Consider the following 12,500-nt stretch of genomic DNA (forward strand, 5'->3'; position numbering starts at 1 on the left):
CTGCTGCTGGGATGTAGGCGTATATGGTGACTGGAGCCACAGGATCATAGGTGAATGGGTGGTGAAAATTGAAAGTCTGTTTCCATAACGATCTCCACGCTGAATTTTCTCATTTTGCAGGCAGAGCAGGTGTGCTTTACACCAAATTGTGCTTGCCAGACCAAAGCATCGATTCATTTACCACCTACTCTTTGACAGAAGAAGGTGTCTTTTCCGGCTGAAAGTAGTTAGGTTCTCAGCGGGATTTAAGAGCTTTTCTATGCCCACTGATAGATTAAAAAAAAAGCTGTTAGATCATGCTAAATTGAGGTACTCCCAGAGAGTGAGACATATTGTGCATGAACAAGTATGCACATAATTCTGTATTGTTAATTGTTTGTGTTTGTGTGTGTTTGTTTTTATTAGTATTACTCTGACATAGAGACAGTTAGTGTAAGCTGATAGCTGTTGTTACACTGACATGGCTACTGTAAGATAACTCTAACATGACTTCTGTTACTGCTAGTGTTAGCTGATAGCTGTTTCTCTGACATGGCTACTCTTAGAGTTAGCCGATAGCTGATAGCTGTTGCTCTGACATGGCTACTGTAACTGTTAGCTGACAGCTGTTACTATGACATGACTTCTGTTACTGTTAGTGTTGGCTGATAGCTGTTTCTCTGACATGGCTACTGTAAGTGTAAGTTGATAGCTGTTACTATGACATGACTACTCTTAGTGTGAGCCGATAGCTGATAGCTGTTGCTCTGACATGGCTACTGTAAGTGTAAGTTGATAGCTGCTACTATGACATGACTACTGTTACTGTAAGTGTTAGCTGATACTCTGACATGGCTACTGTAAGTGTAAGTTGATAGCTGTTACTATGACATGACTACTGTTACTGTAAGTGTTAGCTGATAGCCATTACTCTGACATGGCTACTGTTAGTGTGAGCTGACAGCTGATAGCTGTTGCTCTGACATGGCTACTGTAACTGTTAGCTGACAGCTAAGTCCCTATGTCCTGCAGTGACCACAGGGTGCCACTCTGAACACATTGCTGTCTGAAATACCAGCGAGGCATACATGTACCAAGTGAATTTAAAGCACTCAGAAACTTCTACTCTGAGATCCCTCTCTATGAAGTGTTCTCACACACACACACACACACACACACACACACACACACATGCACACGCACACACACGCACACACACATACACACACTAAGCTATTTGGTGCCTCATGGGACTGTAACACATGGGGCATTTCTTCTGTGTGTGTGTGTCCCGGCTGTGGAAGTAGTTCAGCTCTCTCTCCTCCCCCCCCACACACCCCTACCTGGTCTCTGATGAGACTGTAACACACAGGGCACTCCTCACACTGGTGTGTGTCTCGGTTTTGGAAGTAGTTCAGCTCGCACTTCTCACACTTGTAGCCTACGAAACCCTGGCGACAGGGGCAGGTTCCGTTGCCATGGCACTGCATGGAGACGGAGCCCATTGGGTCACAGTTACAGGCTGTGGAAAGAGAGAAGAAGCGAAAGAGGGAGGAGAGATGGACAGAATGAGAGAGAAATGAGGAGAGGAGGACAGAGAGAAAGGTAGAAAGATACAGAGAGAGAGAGAGGGAGAGAGGTTTAACACTCCTTCATTAAATCCTTCAAAACTTTACATTACTGCAAACATATGAGGGGGAGGGAGAGAGAGGGGGGGAGAGTTAAAACAACAAAGTCAAAATCTTTGGGTCATACATACTTGCAGATGAACCCGCATAAGCACACACACACACTTTGTTTTTTCGTCATTAAATTCTGTAATTATGTTTCGCTTGATGTTAAATGGATGTTTTGTTTTGGCTGCACAGACATTGAGAACTCTTAATTATTTTTCTCTTAAGACAGCCAGATATTTGAACATTGACGTTTGTAAGTATTTGATGGGTTTTCCACCATTGTATTTATTCAGTCCACTCTTCCCTATTTACCACCTCATGCAGTTTCACACCTTTGGATTGGATTGGATGGATTGAATCAGTCCACTCATGCACCTAACTGCACTAATCCATGCTGGCTTCTGTGTTTTTTAAGTGATGTCATACTGTACCCCGACACCTAACTGCACTAATCCATGCTGATTTGGGTGTTTTTGATGATGTCATACTGTACCCCGACACCTAACTGCGCCAATCCATGCTGATTTTGGTGTGTTTTTGGTGATGTCATACTGTAACCCGACAATTATCTGCACTTATCCATGCTGACTTGGGTGTGATTTTGAAGAAAGTCATACTGTACCCCGACACCCTCTGGATGAGAAACCAAAGAACCCCAGACGACAGGAGTCACATGGCATCCCCTGCACCCCCACACGACACACACACTGGCCTGTGATAGGATGGCAGGCTGGCGAGGAGGAACCAATGGGATTGCAGTTACATCTGAGCAAAGGGAAGAGAAAGATGAGAGGTTAGTTTCAGACCGGGCTGAAATCCTGAGGATAAAACAGAGCCACAAGCCTGTCTTTCTGTCCACTTGTGCCCTTGACAGGCTAATCCAAAGAGATTAAGGCTGGGGATTACTGACATGGTCACCAATCCAGGTCTTCGATTAGACTGAGATTGATGCGAGCAGGAATGACCTCCGAAAGTAATGACCCATAACGCACCTCTCACAGCCCAGGCCTGGACGCAGGTTGAAGAAGCCTGGATCACACTGGCTGCAGTCGCGTCCTGTCACGCCGTGCAGGCACTGGCAGATGCCCGAAATGGGGTGGCACTGGTGCGCGGACCCAGCGGTGCCTGCAGGATTACAGCTGCATGCTGGGAAAACAACACAAACACAAATGAACGGTAGGCCTTCACACTTGCATTTCAAACAACATGTGTGCTCAAGATAAAGGGAACAGCCAGCTAGACAACACTAACTAGATGGTCACAGGCCAACTAGCCTCCACTGATGCCTCAACTACCAACACCAGCATTAAGCCATATCAACGTCAGGAGTTTGATGCTCATTAGTATTGCCATACTGATATATAAATGTCCACTTTCCCTGTGGTATTACACGTCTATTTAGTTATCCAGTGGCCAAAAAACTATTTATTTTTTGATGAATTACTTTTAACAGTGTAGCAGGCCCAGTTGAAAACAAAGTACTTCCATACACAACTTTGCAAGGTCTTTCACTCTTTTCAAAACAGAAATAAAGAATATAGACTCTCTCGTCCTGCATTTCAGAATGACTGAAACACACACACACACACACACACACACACACACACACACACACAGACACGCCCACACAAATATTTCTAATTCATAAACACCTCTGTGCACACTGGTATGCCAGGGATTTAGACTGGATCCTTCCCCCTTTCTGTGTCTCTCTCTCACACATATACACTCACACAGACACACACACTCTGACAAACTATCACATCAGCTGACAAACACAGTTATGTCTTTATTTTCTATAGAGCAAAGGCCAGATCTTTATGACAGGTGTCTTTGCAGAGCCCATGTATCTTCTCAATTCATGTTGCACAGACTGACAGGATGAGAAAGTACCTCTTTCTACCTCTTCCTCTCGCCATCTCTCAACCCTTTTGTTCTCTACCTTTCTTCCTCTTACTCGGCCCATCTCTCACTCTCTGTCTCTCTCTCTCACAGACACACACACACACACGCACACGCACACGCACACGCACACGCACACGCACACGCACACGCACACGCACACACACACACACACACTCTGCCCCTAAATCTCTCCTGTCTTTTACCGCTGCTTCTACAGTATCTCCTTCACTCCCTCATACGCCTGTCACTCTGGTGACGGCAGGAAATGAATAGATCTCATTTGCAGCCACACTGCATGAAGACTAGAAAAAGATGACCCCCCAAAATGTGAATCCATTCTTCTTTCTCCACTCCCCCTCCCCCTCTTTCTCTCTCTGTATCTTTCTGTATGTATCCATTAACGCTCTCAGGAAGTGCTCGCCATGATGAGTCATTATAAACACACTTCACATTAGTGATAATTAGTGAGGGTCATCAACAAAGGTTCCTAGATAGCAGTTGAGTGGTATGCCATGCCAAATTGGGGACAGATCTTATGGTGCATTTCCACTGTGTAAAAGCCACAAACTTTTTTTTTCTAGTCCACAAAGCAGACATACTGAGTTATCTGATAACTGAGGAAAACTTGAGGGACACTTTTAACTCCAGTGGGGGTGGTTTCAACTTATTTTGAGCAAAGGTATGAGGCACAAAGATAAGAAATGTAGCTTTTGTTAAATACCTGGGCTATGTAATGAGAGAACAGTTTAACTTGCGGCAAACTATGTCCCACCCAATAAGCTTATCAACAGAGACAATCTTGATGTTTTTTAAGCCAATCCAATACCCTAATCGTGTGCACACAACACTACTTCAGAGCAGTCATGCCAAAATATCATGCATCTTTTCCAGAATTGCAGAGATTAGCAATGTTGATTCATACCTGTTCACTGCCTGTGGATAACTAGGTTAACTACGGGAAGATTTATGCCCTGGCCTGTTTGGCAGGGACAAAGCAGGCTCTCTGCGATGTTGTCATCTTGGAGGGGATTAAAGTGGGTCTGATGTGAAATCTGTGTCCTCTGTTTCACACACCTGCAGTGGTCCCAGTGGCCGCCTCGCCCTGATATTAATCTGTGATTTAGTGCCCTTGTAGTTCTGAACTTTTAAGCTCCTTGAAAAACAAAATGTTCTTTTCCCTTTTCCCCCTCTGAGGCAGTCCCTGTGGAAACGCTAATGGCACTTTCATAAAAATGAATTCAAACTTCCCAGAGGCCTCACACACACACACACACACACACACACACACACACACACACACACAGTCAATCCACTAATTCACCAACACACATAAACAAACACATACACATACATGCATACATACACAAACAATAAAGCTAACACCTATGGAGACACAGACACAGAAGGTAGCACACACTCACAAACACACACATACACACTCACGCTAAGCACACACACGCTACACACACACAAACATTTCCCAGCACTGAAAAAAGAAGACTGCCTGAGGCCATTTTTCTGGAGCTTGTCATACATTACCTCGACTTTGACTTGAATCTGTTTTTCCTTTTAATTAATTCCATGTCCTTGGATGTCCATTGTACAGCTCATTTTTACATCGTGCAGTACAAACACACACACACACATACCAGGTAGCATACTCACGTTTACACTTCTGAGAGGGGTTGCGGTCCAGGTCTGTGGCGTTGCCGTAGTAACCAGGCTGGCAGCGCTCACAGTGTTCGCCCGTGGTGTGTCCGAGGCACTTTATACAGCGTCCTGTCATGTAGTCACACACACCCACTGCGTTCGGGTCCACGTTCGAGTTACACTCGCACCTCACACACGGACGCGCAACGCCACTCCGTCCAAGTGGGTCACCATAGAAACCGTCCTCACACATCTCACACCTGGTGCCTGTCAATCAAAGGAGGTAGACACCTCAAAACACGAGAACAATGGCTGTGTGTAGCACTCAAACTCCTGAAAACAACTAAAGCTAGGTGTTAACACAACCAGAGTCTAGGGCACAGTACCCATACTGATGAAGATGCATATCTGTGGAGTTTTGCAAGTAACTCTGGAAATGCATTGATGTTTACATGGAAATACAAGAATGGGGAGGGGTGTTTTTAATAAGGTTTAATTAAGGTTTTAGGTGTTTCGAGAAGGACAGCTAAGCTTATTTGTGTCTGCTTTTTATGGTCTCAATACCCAATGTATACTCTTGTCAGTTGTTCAAAGGTCACGTCTGGTCCTAGACACATTGACAATTAGTGTTATAATGTAACTCAAAGGTATAGTAGGGGAGAGAGGGGAGGGGAAGATGAGAGGGGGAGAGAGGGAAAGGAAGAGATGTGTGTGAGTCACGTGGTAAAGAGGAAATGCAGGTGGTCACACACAAAAACACACACACATTAATTGTAGGAGATGGATGAGAGCACTTATATTGTGCCTTGAACTTTTTTCACAGAGAATGAGCTTAAATTGACGAAGGAGGACATCCACACACAAAAAGATACAGATAGAAACACACACAGACAATGAAAGACACACAGAAGGACACACACACACACACACATCTCCAGCGGCAGCGCAGCTTGTGTCCTCTTCTATAACAAAATGCAATTATCACTTACTTTTGTCAAAGCAATTACCTGCAGTCTGCTGCCACTATTCCCCTGACAAAAGCTAGCGTCTTAAAAGCCACACACAATCCTGTTCACTTCCCTGGTAATTATGGATCCTTTTGAGCCAAGCGCCACCACTAAACTCACTTAAGCGCACTGTCATCAAACATGTCCCCCCCAGGAATGATGGCAAGTGAAGATGTATTTTAGAGGCGGTGGGTGGGGGGGGGGGGGGGGGGTTGGAGACTGTGGTTTGTTATTGAGAGTGATGAGAAGAAGAAGAGAGGAGATGTTAGTGAGCGTGTTAACTGTGTGGAGCCCCCCCACCCCCGTCCCTTAGTCTTTACCTCTACTCCTTTCAGAGGGAGAGGAGCGCCTGGCTATCTGTGGACAGTAAAAGACCTAAGTTTCTTTGAGGCGACCATTTCAAACGGAGTAATTAGTATGAAGCAGAGTTCAAAGTGCTATGGTGAAGGAAGTCCACAGTCACAAATTAAAAGTCATCCTTGGGCCTCCGAGGTAACCACGAACATTGGCTAATTAGCACAAGGGAAGGGGCTAATGTAGCAAAACAAATCACCTTCTTAAGTAGATGGAAATTATTTTTAACTATCTGACTCAAAAATGTTCCATCTCTGCTTGAGGGTGGTGGAAGTGTGTTTCTCCTCTTCTCTGCTTTAGCTGAGTGGTAAGAGATGTTTGACTCACCCCTCTGGCCACCGGGGCAGTTGGTACAGACCACATCCCCTGTATCGGGTAGCTCGGCGCAGCTGGTACTGTCTGGGCAGGGACAAGGCTGGCAGTCTCTGGAACTGCCAAACAAGGCATTGCCGTAGTAACCATCCAGGCATCTCTCACAGGTTGGTCCGGTGGTGAAGCCTGTGCAGGTGCACACTCCTGAAACAAACAAACAAACACATACACACATGGGCTGGTGTGTTTGGGTGAGGGCATGAGAGAACACACACACACACACACTTCACTGTCTAATTTTATTTATATCTTAACCGTCTCTCTCTGTCATACACACACAAACTCAGACACACACACACACACACATGCTGACTTACATCCCTTCTCTTCTTCTCTAACTCACTCGTTCCTTCTCTGCATCTCTCTCACACTCATGCAGTGCTTACCCTTACACTTGACCAATCAAAAAAGAGCACGCACACACACACACACACACACACACACACACACACACACACACACACACACACAGACAGACACTCTCTCACAAACTCTTTCTCTTTATATTTCATTTTCTCATAGACTATAACTATTTTCAGACACACGCTCTCTCTCTCTCTCTCTCTCTCTCTCTCTCTCTCTCTCTCTCTCTCTCTCTCTCTCTCTCTCTCTCTCTCTCTCTCTGATACACAAACACACACACACACACACAGAAGAATACAAAGCTCAATGAGGCACCAGCGCCGATCAAGATATGAGAAATGAAAGTAGGGATCATGATCCTTTTGAAGGCAGTCTGACAGTCTTCAAACTATTGGATCCCTAGCAGGCTCTCTCTGTACAGCTGAATGTTTACGGCTGAAGCCTCCAGTGCCACTTTCAGAGCCAGGCAGTTCCACACCCTGCCAGTTTCCACGAAAAAAGCAGCCCAGAACATGCAATTGGGAGTGACAGAATCCATTTTGATTCATTGATTCACCTCTGTCTTTCCGTTTCTCTACACACATGCACATGCGATGTGTCACTCACTCTTGGGACCAAACACATATAAACGCGCGCACACACACACACACACACACACACACACACACACACACACACACACACACACACACACACACACACACACACACACACACACACACACACACACACACACACACACACACACACACACACACACACACACACACACACACACAAACGCACACACACACATCAAACCATGCACAGGGAGGAGTGAACACTGTGTTGACTTGCTCAGTTGACAGATCCAGGGCATGGCATGTACTACAGTTTATGGCCAGCAGGAGGCAGTGTGTAACTGCGATGGAAGAGAGCGAGAGACACAGGAGAGAGAGAGAAAGAGTGCGAGAAGTGAGAGAGAGAGTGAGAGCAAGAAAGAGAGAGAACTGCAAAGTGAGAACTGCAAAATCGGAATCTAAATTCAGCTAGATTGTAATTGCTTTAGGGACGCTAAGCATAGACGTCAGAGGGATAGAAAGAGAGGGAGAGAGTGAGAGAGAGAGAGGAAAAGTGGGAGAAAAGACATGAATGAGGTTCAGAAGACCTTCAAGAAGTCGAGCACAATCCCCCTGTAGTGAAGGAGATTACCAAGCTCGTGTCCTCCCCGCAAACACTCATTTGGCTGGCATCGTACTGGAGACATCCTCACCACCCTCCTCCACACATGCAATCTCTTCATGGCTACTCCTCATGTCCATATTCCTCCAGGAGCCCGCCACCGCTTTTGGCCACTCTAATCGATTTACTGCCACTCTGCCCCGCAATGAAATACTCCACTCCCTGGCAATATTTGATAAAGGCCGAGTCCCACAAGCAGCCTGCTTGGATGGGAGAGGCTGATATTGAAGAAAAGAACAAAAATGTTGAGTTGAAAATTGACTGAGAAGTGCTAATAAATATTTAATCAATAGGGCAGACATAAATGGATTAATTTAGTTTGTGTGTGTGCCTATGCCTATGTTTGTGTATGTGTGTGTGCCTGTGACATAGATGGCTGAGACTAAAATAATGATAAGCAGCTGTGTGAAGGACAAATTTAACTTTTTCACCCAAAATATAATCAAATTAAAATATGCACAGACACACACACGGAGAAAGAGAAAGAGAGAGATACAATGCTAAGTTCAAACACAGTGGCACATAAACACACACACACACACAGACAGACACGCTTACATGACAGGAATCTTAAGCATAAGCTCCTACCAAGCAGCACTTAGAGAAAAACGGAGCGAAATCCTCACACCTCACAACTTCCTTAAGGTCAACGGTTACCATGACAACATGGCGATAAAGCAAAACACAGCTGCAACCTGATTTACTAAATGTATGAGTTAATGAATGAATGCATAAATGAATTAAAGGGGTGTGTGTGACTGTACAGGTAATCGAGGGACTGAATGAATAAATGAAAAAATGAATGAATGAATGAAACGACGGAGAGATGGATGGATGGTTTGTGAATGAATACATGATTAAATGAGTGAATTAGTGAATCCAATCATTTTTCTCTGTCACAACTCTTCTCTGACACTTTGAACTGGGAACACATCACCAGCAGCCACAAACTGTGCCTAACTTCCCTTTAGTGAATATGTGCAATGTGCCTTATGTTTCACAAACACGGCCAGTGGCAGCTTGTCTTTACTGTAGGAGTCGTGGCTGCATTTTACAAGCAGGGTTCACAGAAACTGCTGTTGTGCAAACTGATGTTGCGCAACATATGTTCACCACAAACAGGACATAGAGAGACTGAACATAAAATATCTATGGGTCAGAATTCACCCTCAAGCCAACAAAAACAATCAGAGACAATTCTTTGAGGTGACATTGCCAAATCTACCCCAAAGCACTTTGAGATTTTTTTTTTAACAAGTTTCTCCTCTTTCCTCTTCTGGAAGAAACACACACACACGCACACACATACATCTAATCTTGAAGGCGAAGCCAATCAGACGATCTTAAGGACCAGACCAACACCCAAGAAAATGGGAAATGATTAAATTATCATTATTGCAATTGACCAGCTACATGAGGAGAAACAGCCCACTTGGCAATACTGATTACAAAAGACATTCGCCTGTGTCACACACACATTAAACAGACAGCTTCAGACTCTGCAGCAGAACTAGGCTTGATCTGTTGCACTCACACACTATATCTCTCCTCGTTAACTGCTCCAGTAGCATGCTGACTCTGGTTATCCTTTTGTTTTCTCCTTTATCTTCTGGTCTTATTTTTAAACGAGACCAGCTAAGTGGCAAATACAATTCTAGGGCTAATAACACACACAGGTTTCCCCTCCGCTAAGAAACAAAGGAGCCGCAGGAGAGTCAAGTCCATTAGTTTGCGCTGTAATTATGCAGATACCTAATGAAGCATGCAGTGCCACCGAAAGATCATTATTGCTTCTACAGTGGGCTGACTAATTCAGTGCCATCCATCACCCAAAACCAAGCACTTACGTCTGAACAATGGGACAAACGTTAGCTTAAAACCATTATTACCCATCCACTTTAAACACTCAATGATTTCATGAGTGGATGTGCCTAAGCTAAGCAGTGTTCAGTCTGGGGAGTTGAGAATGTAAAGCGTAGGGCCTCTGTGCAAGGGCGTAGGTTTGGTCTCAGCATTGGTAGGGACACTTCCCGGCAGACCCCCCCACCCCCAACATAAATTAAAAAATGTAGTTGATGTCATATTTAACAGGCAAACTTTATTAGAATATATTAACATTTGTGTACTAACTTGTGGAACTTGGAACTGATTTAAACATAATAAGAATAATAAACCCTTAGTTTAAATAAAAAACTAAACGTTCTCCACATTTCTTGACATCACATGTTTTTGTTGTCCTTTTTGGATATCCCAAACATGAGAAGACCTCATCTGAAGCCCTGATGGTCCAGCTGCTTCTTCCTTAACCTGCACTACATCTGCACTGGATTTCTTAGTTTCCTGAATGCATTTCAAAATATTGCCTTAATGAACAAAATGACCTAATGAGAAGTACATGCAGTGCATTTGTTTGTTCTGAAATTCATTTGTAATATGTAGGTAATTGGTTCAGGTTTTATGGAGCTGTACTAAGCCTACATCATCTGGATTGCAGTGCAATGCAATAATGTATTCATGAATTATATGCTGCATACATTTGGGCATCCCAATTTATTGCACCTTTTTACTACCTACAAGTATTCTCAAAATAGCCAGTGTGGTTGATTACATTCATTGGTAAAATTGTCTAAACATACCTTTAAAAAACAGCATTTGAATGCAATCTTTACCAAAATGGACAATTCAACGTCTCATCTGAACCCCTTTTGCTGATTAATCATCACCCTGCTCTACATCTGTAGCTTCAGGCTGCTGTTTTTCCTGCACAACAATTCATCAATTTAATAGACACTAACCATGCTTAGTTGACATTGGTCGAGACATTACAGGGAACGAAGATAGTTTTATTATCCTAGGAACATATAGGCCTACCTGTTTATAGGGTGACCAGATTTGAGTTTGTGAAAAAAGAGGACACTTCGACTCCTCTCCCGCAACGGAATTTTTGGATGTCATGTAGCCTACTATTGTAAACGATGCAACTAGTGCAAGGTGCTTAGTTTTGCCAGATTGGAAATGGCGTATCTTATCAGAGACTCAAAATGATCGTATTTGGAGGATGATTATCCTATCTGACAACTCTGGGAAAGCGGTCCACCAATGAAATTTCTCTACAGTCAGAGCTCGCGGAAGAAGGGCGATACCCTTTCCAAAACTTGTACGGACGTAATAACTAGATTGTTATTAAGGCAAAATCCCGGACGTGTATAGAATCCCGGCCGGACGCATTTTTTAGGTCTCGAAAAGAGATGCCCACGTAAAAACCCTTATTATGAGTTGCTAGGCTGCTGGTACTAGGGTAGGGTAGGGTAGCTTATCCTTCTGGCTTTAACAAGACGAGATGTAATGCAAGCAAAAGTTACATGCTCTAGTCTACACACTAACAACTTTCAAAACATGTTTCCATTATACAATGGGTGGCGATTTAGGGTTAGCAGCTTCGCAGCATGGGTAGTTTTCCAACTAACTAACAGCGACCTGGGCTTTTTGATAGCTCCTTACTCTATGGGTGGAAAACACTTCTGGCATCTCTTTTCTTTTTAGGTGTCTTTTCCCTATCTAAAGACCACAAAAGGGTCAAAATATCAATGCTGAGACCAAACGAAATACTGATATGAGGCGTTATTATTTCTTGGCGTATTTAGTAGCTTACCGTATCAGACTAGCAGCACTCTTTCAGGATTCACGTAGTGTTTCTGACTCTGCCACTTCAGCCAATTAAATGACAGCATCTTGTCTCACAGGCTCGAGGGCGCATTGGAAAACTTAGAAATGTATTTATAACTCTTCTGGGCGACGAACATTGTATTGATAATAATACGAATGAGTTTGCAAATATATTGTGCAAAATATTTTTTTCTCAAATTAACAAAATATTGGTAGGGACTTTTTTGTCTTTCCCAAATCTTGGTCGTGACTAGTCCCTACCAACCCTATGCAAACCTACGCCCTTGCCTCTGTGCTTGGTTGATTA

The 12,500-nt window shown here is 43.8% G+C and overlaps 1 protein-coding gene across 1 annotated transcript in view; it reads right to left on the bottom strand.

Annotated features, from left to right (window-relative positions):
• The window catches only part of lamc3 (laminin, gamma 3), a gene marked incomplete at both ends in the record, with an annotated part of 114,877 nt that overhangs the window by 13,952 nt on the left and 88,425 nt on the right, over positions 1-12,500 (bottom strand). Inside the window, 5 exons of the mRNA XM_080847483.1 lie at positions 1,323-1,501; positions 2,278-2,420; positions 2,648-2,801; positions 5,226-5,477; positions 6,899-7,087. Coding sequence (XP_080703609.1) covers positions 1,323-1,501; positions 2,278-2,420; positions 2,648-2,801; positions 5,226-5,477; positions 6,899-7,087 — 917 coding nt within the window. The remainder of the gene's footprint in view (positions 1-1,322; positions 1,502-2,277; positions 2,421-2,647; positions 2,802-5,225; positions 5,478-6,898; positions 7,088-12,500) is intronic.

Source organism: Sprattus sprattus (genome assembly GCF_963457725.1).
Source record: "Sprattus sprattus genome assembly, chromosome: 11".
Taxonomy (NCBI): Eukaryota; Metazoa; Chordata; class Actinopteri; order Clupeiformes; family Clupeidae; genus Sprattus; species Sprattus sprattus.